This window comes from Pelobates fuscus, chromosome 5, assembly GCF_036172605.1.
Source record: "Pelobates fuscus isolate aPelFus1 chromosome 5, aPelFus1.pri, whole genome shotgun sequence".
NCBI lineage: Eukaryota > Metazoa > Chordata > Amphibia > Anura > Pelobatidae > Pelobates > Pelobates fuscus.
In genome coordinates, this window is record NC_086321.1 from 26,728,339 (window position 1) to 26,742,255 (window position 13,917).

General features: G+C 43.5%; 1 protein-coding gene across 1 annotated transcript in view; it reads right to left on the reverse strand.

Annotated features, from left to right (window-relative positions):
- LOC134612393 (uncharacterized) overlaps window positions 1–13,917 on the reverse strand; it is a 150,991-nt gene that overhangs the window by 16,638 nt on the left and 120,436 nt on the right. Inside the window, exon 11 of the mRNA XM_063456744.1 lies at window positions 4,964–5,111. Coding sequence (XP_063312814.1) covers window positions 4,964–5,111 — 148 coding nt within the window. The remainder of the gene's footprint in view (window positions 1–4,963; window positions 5,112–13,917) is intronic.

A 13,917-nucleotide genomic window follows, 5' to 3' on the forward strand; every position in this document is an offset into this window, starting at 1 on the left:
AAATACACACTGCTTCCACTACACACAAACACACTGCATCACCTGCACAAACTGGTATCCCTATACACTACATACCATAAGCACACATATTAGATAACACATAACACATCCCCTACACACTCCACTCCCTGTGAGCGAGCTCATGGGTGGGTGGAACATACAAGTGGACTTATGAGTGGGCCTTATGGGCATACTCACCGTCAGGCACTGGAGCCCAGACCTTGAGATGTGTAAGAGGCCCCCAAAAAATGGAGCTGCTTCCAATTCTCCCAGAACGTTGAATTTTGTGACCACAGTTGCAAACAGCCTCCAGAGGTCCTGTTCTACACCAGACCAGTGGAGCCAAACTGCAGCCCATCATCATCCTCATCTAATTGTAAGTAGGCAATCTAGTATATTATTAGTGACACTAATCTATAATTTACCTCACATTAAAGGGACACTATAGCTTAATGAAGTGGTTCTGGTGTCTATAGCTGGTCCCTGCAGGCTTTTTAATGTAAACACACACTGTGTGCAGCACTGGCGTTAGTTCATATGGCAGATCATACGGGTGGGGCATTGTGATGTCACATGGGGGGGGGGCGTTAAATTTATATTTTGTCTAGGGCGGCAAAAATCCTTGCACCGGCTCTGATCCTGGGCAGGTGCACCAGTCTACTGGTGACCCACAGGAGGGGAGTGCACTGATTGCACTGCAGTCTCCTCCTGCCCAGACCCGTCTTGACCGCAGTGCAAGTGCCCTCTGCCCCTAATTTACAGTGGCTCACACTCACAACAAGCAGTGCCTGGAGCCCTTTGCAGAGACGGAAACAAAGAGGTTCTGCGGCAGCTGGCCGTCCTGCAAGCATTACATTAAACAGCTGTTCCCCATGCAGCCACAGGTGGCATTGTGCTGGGAGACTGTGATTACTCTTCATTTCCTCCCAGCCTACAGAGCAGCGCATGGGGGAGAGAGGAGGAGGCATGATTTAATCTTGAATAAATCCTCTAAGCAAACCTTTATAAATTTGGGGGGGATCAGCTCTAGTTTCCACAGTTTATTTGTGTTTACTCTCATCTCTGTATTAATATTGAGGGATGTCTAAGTAGTAACATCAGTGTGTGTCAGCAGGGCCAGCCGTTGGGGTGGGCAAGCTGTGCGGTCACGCAGGGTGCCATGACCACAGAGGCGCCCGGCGGCCAACACAGCTCACAAGTTGGGTACACCAGCATATTTAATTTAAACGATTCGCTGGTGGTCCACTGGTGCGCACCAGCAGTAGGTGCAGTCAGATCATATCCTCTCCCTCGTGGTTCCGGCGCTCAGTTACTGAGTCAGAGCACAGGCTCAGAGATTCTCAGCCTGTGCTCTGACAACATTGAAAGTCAGAGCCGTGAAGGAGCGGGTATGGCAAAGAGCTACTGATTAGCATTACATCAATATCCGTTATAAAACCAGAAAAAGGTGGGCATGGATGGTGAACTGATTTGGTGGCGCAATGGGCCACTTGACTGGTTTTGCCCCCCAGGCCTAAGGCTGCCAGCCCTCCCCTGCCTATATTGCACAGCTTTATCGGTTTCCAGTGAGCTTGGAGCCTAACCAGTGTGGGAATCTTCCCTCTTAAGTGGAGCATTGCAAACCAAGAGCCTGGGGTGATAGGGCACTGGTAAATGTGAGTTTTTTTTCCCCACATCCCCCATTTTCACATATTTTGGACCTTGTCCAGATAGTCTGCACTATATGTTGTTATTCTCTATTTACAGATCAGTTTAGCGCGCTTTCTTTGGTAAATATCTGTTATTTAATCTGTGTGTACTTCTGTATCACTGGTTTGGAGTGCTGCCATACTGTATGTTTTATATCCTATAGCGCTGACACCCTGTTGGTTCTTATATGTTTATAAATGATCAATGTTTCAGTGTTTGCAGACACAAAACTTTGTAAAATAATACAATGTGAGCAAGATATTACTTTGCTGCAGAGGGATTTAGATAGAATGGGGGTCTGGGCACTCAAATGGCAGATGAAATTTAATGTTGAAAAATGCAAAGTTATGCACTTCGGCGTAAAGAATACACAAGCAACGTATACCCTTAATGGAAGCGAATTAGGGATAACAACACACGAAAAGGACTTGGGAATTGTTATAGACAACAAACTATGCAACAATGTGCAATGTCAATCAGCAGTGGCCAAGGCCAGTAAGGTATTGTCATGAATGAAAAAGGGCATTCATTCTCGGGACGAGAATATCATTTTGCCTCTTTATAAATCACTGGTAAGACCACATATTGAATATGCTGTGGAATTTTGGGTACCTGTTCTAAAGAAGGATATCATGGCACTAGAAAAAGTGCAGAGGCGGGCTACAAAATTAATAAAAGGAACGGAACATATCAGCTATGAAGAAAGGTTAACAAATTTAAACCTATTTAGTTTAGAAAAACGTCGCCTGAGAGGGGATATGATAACATTATACAAATATATTCGGGGCCAATACAAACCATTGTGTGGAAATCTATTCACAAACCGGACTTTACATAGGACACGAGGCCATGCGTTTAGACTGGAAGAAAGAAGATTTCATCTAAGGCAAAGGAAAGGTTTTTTTACTGTAAGAACAATCAGGATGTGGAATGCTCTGCCTGAAGAGGTGGTTTTATCAGAGTCCATACAGATGTTCAAACAGCTACTGGATGCATACTTGCAAAAACAGAATATTCAAGGATATAATCATTCAATGTAGGGTAATAACTGCTTGATCCAAGGATAAATCTGACTGCCATTCTGGGGTCAAGAAGGAATTTTTTTCCTAGATTGTTGCTAAATTGTGCTTCAAACTGGGTTTTTTTGCCTTCTTTTGGATCAACAGCAAAAAACAAATGTAAGGAAGGCTGAACTTGATGGACGCAAGTCTCTTTTCAGCTATGTAACTATGTAACTATGTAAAGGTGGAAAATGTTATTGTCTAGCTCTAGCATGAAAAGTTATGTGTGTGACATCAAAATGGTAATCATCTACTACAATATGCATTTTAGCAGTCACCGATCTGTTGCTTAATGAGTGTGAAATTCAGAGAAAGGGTCAACGTTGAGTGTGAGGTTATCCCTTTTGTTCGTATTTTTCATTTTCAAAGAACCAAGAGGCAGAGTTACTTTTGAGCATCATGACATCTTTTACATACATTTGATAAAGAAGTATTTTTCTGCACTGAGGAGGAAGAAAAAAGATTTCATCTAAGGCAAAGGAAAGGTTTTTTTACTGTAAGAACATTCAGGATGTGGAATTATCTGCCTGAAGAGGTGGTTTTATCAGAGTCCATACAGATGTTCAAACAGCTACTAAATGCATACTTGCAAAAACAGAATATTCAAGGATATAATCATTCAATGTAGGGTAATAACTGCTTGATCCAAGGATAAATCTGACTGCCATTCTGGGGTCAAGAAGGAATTTTTTTCCTAGCTTGTTGCAAAATTGTGCTTCAAACTGGGTTTTTTTGCCTTCTTTTGGATCAACAGCAAAAAACATATGTGAGGAAGGCTGAACTTGATGGACGCAAATCTCTTTTCAGCTATGTAACTATGTAACTATGTAAAGGTGGAAAATGTTATTGTCTAGCTCTAGCATGAAAAGTTATGTGTGTGACATCAAAATGGTAATCATCTACTACAATATGCATTTTAGCAGTCACCGATCTGTTGCTTAATGAGAAATGAAATTCAGAGAAAAGGTCAACGTTGAGTGTGAGGTTATCAGTTTTGTTGGCATTTTTCATTTTCAAAGAACCAAGAGGCAGAGTTACTTTTGAGCATCATGACATATTTTACATACATTTGATAAGGAAGTATTTTTCTGCACTGAGGAGGACTAACAAAAAAAAAATTCAAGACTTAAGCACTCAATATGCAAGATATTAATGAGGCCAAAACCTATCAAATGCATTATAGTTGCATTGGTGCCCGGAGTGTCCAAATATATAATAGCCATTGTAACTAGATAAAATCTGGAGCAGTCAACTTCTTACCTGGGTTGTGCCAGGCACTGATCTCCACCTCCACCCCAAACACTGAAGAGCTGGAAGTTCCTAGGCAGGAACTTCTGTTTGCTTTTCTGAGTTAAGTGCTTAGGTGGCTCGTCCTTGGTTTGGGATCCCCGACCTGTCCCACTGTGGCCACCTAGGTATTTCTTTAGAAATATATCAGCTTCCCGGTGGAGTTCCCTTAAGTCCTATGTGTAACATAAAAGCTCTCAGCTTTCTGCCGCCCCTACACTGAGAGTTTAAAGTTTGGGCGGCTGTAGGATGTGCCAGGAAGGGCGCTTTCTAGTGGGCAAGTCAGGGACAACCTCAGGAAACAAGAATATTTACAATTACACAGGGGAAGCAATGGAAAGTTAACCCTAGAAGGTGCAGGTGGATTTTGATCCTCCTGTCACAATGTAGCAATTGATATCACAATCTAGTTTGCTCCTGGGATAGACGAGGCACACAGCACATTGGAGGAGAATAAACAGAAACGTTGTTCTGTTTCTCCACTTTCATATAGCATGCATATAAAATGTTCATTAAAGAGCAGAGCTTATGATAAATACTGACAGGGAGAAAAATTAAGGCGCTCGATCCGAGCATAGAGATAAATAAATAATGTACTTTGGATTTCTACAACTGATTTTTTTTCAGACCTCACACACACATATATGTTTTAAAAATATAGGAGATAAAAAAAACATAATATTGAAAACAGGGATGTGACAGTTCTCCTTTAATGTTGGGTGAATGCCACAATTGTTCCTAGTGCACAGGCAAAAACATATGGGATATTAAGGTCCGGACTTTACTTGATCCTCAAAAAAATAAAACAAAATTGTAAATTATACACATTCACCATTTAAATAACATTAACATTGACACTAAATGATTGGAAAACACTAACTGCGGATCTTCTGTATTAAGTTAAGCTTGTTTTATCTGTCACTAACCGTTTAGTGGACAACAAACCACAGTAACAACGTTTTCCTGAAAATTGTGATAGGCTTGTTTTATTCCTTGAAAAAGGGCCTCACTGTACTGAACTTGGAGGCTGTAAATACTCCGGTGGAAATCGAGTTCTGCTTCCAATGCTTCAATCTAGGAGGCAAAAAAAAAGAAAAAAAAGTTAGGATAGCAGGAACTCAATAAGAGAGGACAAAATGTAGATCAGTTGCAAATCAAAATTCTTATTTAGCTGGGGGTCTCTAGCTTGTTGCCACACCAGTACAAATTCACTCCTTCAAAACTGACAAGTTCAGACCCTCACACATTCACTCTAGCTGCCTAGCTCAGATCCTCCGTTATTGCTTAAAGGAATACTATAGTCCCTAAAACAATTTTAGCTTAATGATGCAGATTTGGTGTATAGTTCATGCCCCTGCAGTCTCACTGCTAAATTCTATGCCATTTGGGAGTTAAATCCCTTTGTTTATGCAGAGTCACACTTCCCTGTATGGGACTTACACAGCCTTCCTAAACACCTAAACAGTCATCTAATGTTTACACTTCCTTTATTGCACAATGTGTTTAATTTAGAATTTCTTATCTCTGGCACTGTTAACAGCTTGCTAGACTCTGCAGGACCCTTCTGTATGTTATTAAAGTTCAATTTAAAGTGCAAGGAATAAAAACTTTTAAAGCAAGTTACATCTGATCAAAAAAAAAAAAAAACCATTTGGTTTTCATGCAGGCTGTGTCAGTTACTGCCAGGGGAGATGTGGTTACTGCTGCATAAACAGAAACATAAGTGATTAAATTCCTAAATGGCAGAGAATTGAGCAGTGAGACTGTTGTGTCCTTTTAAACCCTTGCACTTTTGGCTACCAAAGCATCGTGAGAGTTGCAATTCTTCCGCTGGGTGGCATAAAGCTTTTTGCTACATCAGAACTAGAACATGCCAGTGTCCGGTTAAAGCTATAATGACCAGGGCAGCGTTTTTAGTTTTTTTTTTAACAGAATATCATGAATTCTCTATAGAATAGAGAAATACCGTAGCCGTTCATTTGTGGAGAACACAACACCATAAATTCTCAAAAAACTAAACATTATTTCTTATTCGATAAAAAATGCTTTTACTTTTAAACTGTGGTCCTTTATCTTTTTTGATGGGTACCTTCCTTACATACGTGGGATTAGTTTGGAGAACCATACTTTAATTTCAAAATAGACTCATTGACCCATTCTTAGACTGAATTGAATGTAATATATCAGAAAATGAATTCTAAGTGTTAGGGGATTAGGAAAAGTTGCTACAGTTAACGATATAATGGGGATAGCTGCCTTAGGCCTAGTAAATACGATTTGTCTCTTTCAACAAGTGAAGTCTCAATGACAGAATTACTGGTTAAGCAAGAACAAACTAAGTTGACAGAAACAAACACAAGCAAACATCCCGCATCAATGAGCATTTAAATATAACAGACATTTATTGCCACTATTTCCACAGCTATCGACAGGTTTTTCCGCTTTTAGGTTATCTACCAGCAAGCTACCGACTCTCGAGATATCCCCTGCAGCTTACACAAATACATTATGACGCACAACAAATAGCAGTATATTTTGTTCAAAGTAGCACTATAATTCGTTTTGTCTTCTAACAGCAAATTGAGCTCAATAAGTCATTTGAAAATTCGAAATTGTTGTCAGAACCATTGGTGTGTGGGGGAGAGGGGGCACAATGTAAGAAAAGCAAAAGAATCTTGCAAATGTTTAACATTTTCAATATAGCAAAAAAAGATGACTACGCCAAGACTGCTTTATTTTCAAAGAAGCAGGGATTCGCACTACGGGGTGACAACATTATTTATTTTCAAAATGCTTCATAAAACACAGCTGGGCCATCCTTCCCGCAGTCTGTAAAATAGGCATGAAATGATTCCAATATGCAGACATACATTCAAATCTAAATCAAACTGCAAAAAATGGGCTGAAATTACACGTTCCGTGGAAATACACAGGCTGCTCTTACATTTTTTTTTTCAAGGGAAAACACATAAAGTTTCTTTTTAAAATACTTACAAAGCTTTCAGAAGATCATTTGGTTTATATATATATATATTTGTGTGAGGGGCAAATAAGGCCGTATAGGAGGGGGGAAATAAGTCGGTTGTGGTGTGCCGGAACCGACGTTGTGGTAGGCCTGTAATAAAAGAGGGCCCACCCATGAGGTGTAATGAAAAGTATAAATTAGAGGGAGTGGAGGGTGGGGACATGCGAATCGCTAAAAAACTTACGGGAAGGAGGAAGGTGAGTAGGGGGTTTAAGTAGGGAACAAGCCCCTCCCACAACTGCAGGCCAAGCCTTTACATTTGAGGAGGGGCAAATAAGGCCGTATAGGAGGGGGGAAATAAGTCGGTTGTGGTGTGCCGGAACCGACGTCGTGGTAGGCCTGTAATAAAAGAGGGCAAGAATAGATGCCTGACAGAAACTTAAAAACAATCAACAAAAACCTTAATTGCCTAGCTGTATGGTAAATGCCGAGCGAGTAATTAGGTGCCCGGCGCTTTATCCGGCATTCTAAATTGGGCAAGGAGAAGTAAGGTCTGTTAAACGTGTTGGCCAACTAGGGAAAACTAAGTGTGGGGTAGAGAGGGTAAACTATAGACTGCATGAATAGGTGAGACTTCCTGAGACAATGCTGCAAGATGACGTGGTTGCTATGGGAAAAATGTGGGACCCCAAGAAACTGTGAAAGCAGGTATAGCGGCTCGACGACTACCTGACATAGTTACTTAGCTGAAAATGAGACTAGCGTCCCCCAAGTCCGGCCTACCTTACATTCGTGATTAAAACGGTTGATCCAAAAGAAGGTGAAAAACCCAGTTTGAAGCGCTTTCCAATTTGCAACAAGCTAGGGAAAAAATTCCTTCTTGACCCCAGAATGGCAGTCGGATTTATCCTTGGATCAAGCAGTTCTCGCCCTACATTGAAGGTTGATGACAGGCATCAAATAAGTCTGATAGTGATTTAAATACTTGGATGTTGATGGGAAATCTGTAAAATTGAAAAATTCCCGGAACCTGAAACGCCTTGAGTATGGTAATATTCTGGTATGAGGAGATGAAACCTGAAACATGTGGAGTTGTAGACAGGATAAGTAGAGTGGATGCAAGTAAGAGGTGGCAAAAGAAGCGAAAAATCAATCACAGACAACACAATCAGAGACAGTAACAGTATATGAGAGAAAGGAGCCACAAGGGGAAGAACGGACTAACACAAGCACTGTGAGTGCTAGAAAACAAAAAGAGAGCCACACGCGAACGATGACGACCCTGAGCTCACAAGGCTGGCAGCCCGCGATCAGTCCCCGAAACGCCGAGAATGGTATCGGCTACAGGAGAGGCCGTAGGCAGAGCCACGTTGGAAAGAGTAAATAAATAAAATAAAAATATCGGTGCAGGAAGTCTGGTTCGGATCTAGCCGAAGCGGCGGTGACAGTTGCCCTAAACTACCATCCGACTCTGCCCCATAAACTACAGAAGCAAAGACAACCAGGGGGTGAACAACGGAGAACCAGTCAGTTACAGTAGTCGGCATCACAGGCCATTGCTCGTGGCCCCCTCCAGCAACAGCGTTACCCGTGGAGGCAGACAGACACTGAGAGTACAGCTGACCGGAAGGCTGCCGGGGGGGATAAGTCGACTCGCGAGAACCGCAGCGAAGCGAGGAAGCGCCCAGGACCCGAAAAGAAGGTGGGAGTAGCCGAAACTCCACAGCGCGATTAAAACCAGACCTAGCCAAAGAGCCCGGGTGGAAAAATACCACGTCTACGCCTAGCAGCGGAGACCTGCTAGAAAAAGAGAGGAATAACAGCGCATAAGTGACCCAATGTGCGCATGGGTGTGAAAGTGTGTGAGTGTGCGTGCTGGCATACTAGCTAATGCCAAAAGGTGAAGCAATTAAGACTAGGTTTGGTGACAGGTGAGGCCCAAGCGGCGTGAGAGGCTCTAGCTATGCGGTGGCGTGAGGGGATAATGTGGCCACTGAACGTTGTGGTGGGGTGTTGGCCTCTCGGTGACAGTTAAACATAAGATAGAATGGGCGTGACAGGTGAGGCCCTCCTTATGCCACAATGCGAGGTGACCAACTATTATTTGGCCCGAGGGGCGTAGTACCTCTGAGTAGGAGGATGGGTGTTGGCCTCGCGGGACAACTAACCTAAGGCGAAGAAGCCAGGGGGGAATTACCAACTGGTGGACACCTAGGACCCTGACAGCCAGACACTGCTAACTAAGAGAGGAGGGAATGTAGTGTAGGAGGATAGATATTGCTGAATGTGCATCGAAGACGTGAGTGTGAGCGAGGAAATACCGCAGAGCCGACCGTAACCGAAAACAGAGTAAGCACGTCAGTGTCCAGGCGGACGGCTGAAAGGAGCGAGCCCGGCCGAAGGTAACAGGAACAGAGTTGGAGTAAACCCCCACGGGGGTCACGAGACCCAGTGCGAGTGTGTGCGAGGGAGTGCTGGCATACTAGCTAAGCCAAAAAGGTGAAACAATTAAAACTAGGACTGGTGACAGGTGAGGCCCTGCTAGATGCCAAGCGGCGTGAAAGGCTCTATCTATGCATTGGCGCAAGGGAATAACGTGGCCACTGAAACGTTGTGGCGGGGTGTCGGCCTCTCGGTGACAGCTAAACATAAGATAGAATGGGCGTGACAGGTGAGGCCCTCCCTATGCCACAATGCGAGGCGACTAACTATGATTTGGCCCGAGGGGGCGTAGTACCTCCGAGTATGAGGATGGGTGTTGGCCTCGCAGGACCAATAACCTAAGGCAAAGAAGCCAGGGGGAATTACAACTAGTGGACACCTAGGACCCTGACATCCAGCAACAGCTAACTAAGAGGGGAGTGTAACTAATGAGAGAAGGGGACGTACTGTGTGAGTGAAAAGAAAGTGGGGGGCAGGGTACGAGGCAGAATCGTGGGGACAAACGCAACTGTAGGGCAGAGTGAGCTCGTCGGAGTCCAGGTGATCAGGCTGTATGGAGTACGCAAGTATGAAAAAAAAATAAAAATGTAGAACCCACGGGGTACCGACACTGCAAGAAAAGGAAACTAATGGGAGAAATTATCCCTCTAAGTCATATATATATGTAAAATTGTCATACTCAAAATAGCTAATGTGTCCTAACTTCCTCCTCACCAGCACCTTTTTTTTTTATAATGAAATCCTAATTGCAAGGTCTGGCGTGAGGGGTCACAGCCCTATTCTCTCTAAGCATGACAATGCCCTGCTGTGTTGTTAATCAGCCGAGACAAAAGCAATTGTCCCATTTGAAAAGCTTGTGCACAGGGGTTAAAGAAAAGTAGAGGTACCAGACATGGTGTATAACAGCAAGTTAGGGGATTGTAATTCGCTTGTATGGCATGTTAGGTTGCGGAGCATAATGCCCTGTGTATATAGATATCGCTCTACTGTGTATCTGCGAGACCTACCAGGCATGCATAGCCGAACCAGTGAGTTTTCACAGCTAGCCCGTTAGGTGATTTAAGCAAAGCAACAACTTTGAGGATTTTAGTCCCAAGTCTTGATTATGTGTCGTTAATAGTCCTACAATGTCCATGAGAGCCCACTCCATGGGGCATGCCACTGTGCCTCGGACATGTGAGGTAGAGAGTAAAGCTGTGTGAAAAGCGGCTTGGGAATATTGCGAGAATCACGTAACTGCAGGCTGCTTTAAAAGTTGTAACCTCATGAAATGGGTAAGAATTTCCAGGGTGGATGAATTACATTAATTTAGTGTTTGGTAGAGAAAATAAAGCACGTTATATGGGTTTGCCAGAGTCAGGTGTTGTCTTTTCCATTGGTTTCAATCAATTTTTCATTCACTATAAACACCATGTGAAGGAACCTCTTTAAATGCCCGTGAGCAGGCGATAGAGCAGGGGTTGTGTGTGCAGATATGGGGGGTGGGGTGCATGGAAGGACTGATTCCTTAATTCGAGGCTGACTTTGCTTAATCAACAAGGTTTCTATGAACATTAGAGTAGCCATCTATAGAAGCTTTTCAAAATTTCTTCCGTGCTACGAAAGCTAAAAATAGAAAATGAATCAGGCATTTTAACCCCAGTGAGGGGGTTAACCGCAAAGAGGGTAGAAAAACGGGACGTGCAGCAAGCTGAGTCGCCAGCGTAGGTGAGCAGCGTCGTAGCCGGGCTGACTCCACAAGAACCAGGGCTGAAAGGGAGCGACGTGGAGGACGGGAGGCAGAGCTCCGGACAGAGCACTAAGTACCCATACACAGCTCTGCAGTGAAGTGAGCCCGCGGACCGCAACTAACTGAAACAGGAACCAAAGAGCAGCACTCACCGAAACCATGCCCCCTCCTGACACGCAACCACGCTGGACAGCACAGCCAAGGACCCCTTCCACGGCCAGGTAAGCAGGACTTGCTGACAATTACCGCTGAGAAAAGACCGTGGATGGGAAAAAAACGGCGATGGAGAACGGCAGGTCAGGTAAGGAGAACCACGAGGGAGCAGACGGCAAACGGAAACAGCTTCCATGCAAATCGCTAAAAAACGTACGGGAAGGAGGAAGGTGAGTAGGGGGTTTAAGTAGGTAACAAGCCCCTCCCACAACTGCAGGCCAAGCCTTTACACACACACACACACATATATATATATATATATATATATATATACATATTATTTATAAAGCGCCAACAAGTTCCGTAGTGCTGTATATACACACACACACACTGGGTAAACAAATACAAATGCAGTGCAGAGATCATTTACAAAAAAACAAAACAAAAAACATTAAAACTGATATTTTATTCATTTTACAAACAGTAACAAAATATATATTTCTAAATTTTACATACCCTTATGAAATCACTTAACCCTCAAAAAATGTGAAAGGGTTATATTGAGTATATGAGTAAGTTTTTGCATTTAAAAAACATATTTTTAACATATGCAATGTTTTAGTTGTATTAGCTATAATAATGCATTAAAACTTATATAGGACTTATAGACTTCTTTTCGATCTATATTGCCTCCCATGGTAAACTCATCAGCTTTTATGCGGAAGACACACAAATCTATCTGTCCTCTTCTAAACTCTTGCCATCCCTCTTGACTCATGCCTCTGACTGCCTCTCTGCTATTTCCAACTGGATGGCTGCTTGTTTCCTTAACCCCTTAAGACCGGAGGGCGTACAATTACGCCCTATTTTAAGCGGCTCTAATTGTACGCCCTCCGTTTTTTTCTTACTTACCCAGGCGCCGGCAATCCCACACCGGCGATCGCGGTAGGGGGGGGACTCCCAGGGAGTCCCCCGCGGCACGTCCGCCCTCCAGCAGCCCCCCCCGGCCATGTGAGAGTGAGGTCCTTGCGAGGACCTCACAATCACATGGCCGGGTTAGCTGGCTCAGGCAAAGCCAGCAGGGGGACTGCCTGTAATGACAGGTCCCCCTGCTGGCTGGAAATAAAATAAAATTAAATTAATACCGTATATACTCGAGTATAAGCCGACCCGAATATAAGCCGAGGCCCCTAATTTTACCCCAAAAAACTGGGAAAACTTATTGACTCGAGTATAAGACTAGGGTGGGAAATGCAGCAGCTACTGGTAAATTTCTAAATAAAATTAGATCCTAAAAAAATTATATTAATTGAATATTTATTTACAGTGTGTGTATATAATGAATGCAGTGTGCGGATGAGTGCAGTGCGTGAGTGCAGTGTGTGTGTGTATGAGTGCAGTGTGTGTGTGTATGAGTGCAGTGTGTGTGTGTATGAGTGCAGTGTGTGTGTGTATGAGTGCAGTGTGTGTGTGTATGAGTGCAGTGTGTGTGTGTATGAGTGCAGTGTGTGTGTGTATGAGTGCAGTGTGTGTGTGTATGAGTGCAGTGCGTGTATGAGTGCAGTGCGTGTATGAGTGCAGTGCGTGTATGAGTGCAGTGCGTGTATGAGTGCAGTGCGTGTATGAGTGCAGTGTGTGTGTATGAGTGCAGTGTGTGTGTATGAGTGCAGTGTGTGTGTATGAGTGCAATGTGTGTGTATGAGTGCAGTGTGTGTGTATGAGTGCAGTGTGTGTGTGTATGAGTGCAGTGTGTATGCGTATATATTAATTGAATATTTATTTTCAGTGTGTGTATATAATGAATGCAGTGTGTGTGTATGAGTGTAGTGCGTGTATGAGTGCAGTGTGCGTATAAGTGCAGTGTGTATGAGTGCAGTGTGTATGAGTGCAGTGTGTGTGTGTGTATGAGTGCAGTGTGAGTGCAGTGTGTGTGTGTGTATGAGTGCAGTGTGTGTGCGTATATATTAATTGAATATTTATTTCCAGTGTGTGTATATAATGAATGCAGTGTGTGTGTATGAGTGCAGTGTGTGAGTGCAGTGTGAGTTCAGTGTGTGTGTGAGTGCAGAGTGTGTGTGAATGCAGTGTGTGTGAATGCAGTGTGTGTGAGTGCAGTGTGTGTATATGAATGAAGTGTGAGTGTGTGATGCAGTGTGTGTTTGTGTATGTGTTGGTGGGGGTGGGCATTTGATATATTATTAATTATTATTTTTTTTATTTTTTTATATTATTATTTTTTTTATTATTATTATTTATTATTTAATTATTATTAATTTTTTTTTTAATTTTCTTTTTTTTTTTCGTCCCCCCTCCCTGCTTGCTAGCTGGCCAGGGAGGGGGGCTCCTTCCCTGGTGGTCCAGTGTCATTGGTAGTTCAGTGGGGGGAGAGGGGTGCTGGCAGAGCTGTACTTACCTTTCCTGCAGCTCCTGTCAGCTCTCTCCTCCTCCGCGCGGTCTGTGCAGCTCCCTCTGTCAGCTCCCAGTGTAAGTCTCGCGAGAGCCGCGGCTCTCGCGAGACTTACACTGGGAGCTGACCGAGGTGCTGAACGGACGGCGCGGAGGAGGAGAGAGCTGACAGGAGCTGCAGGAAA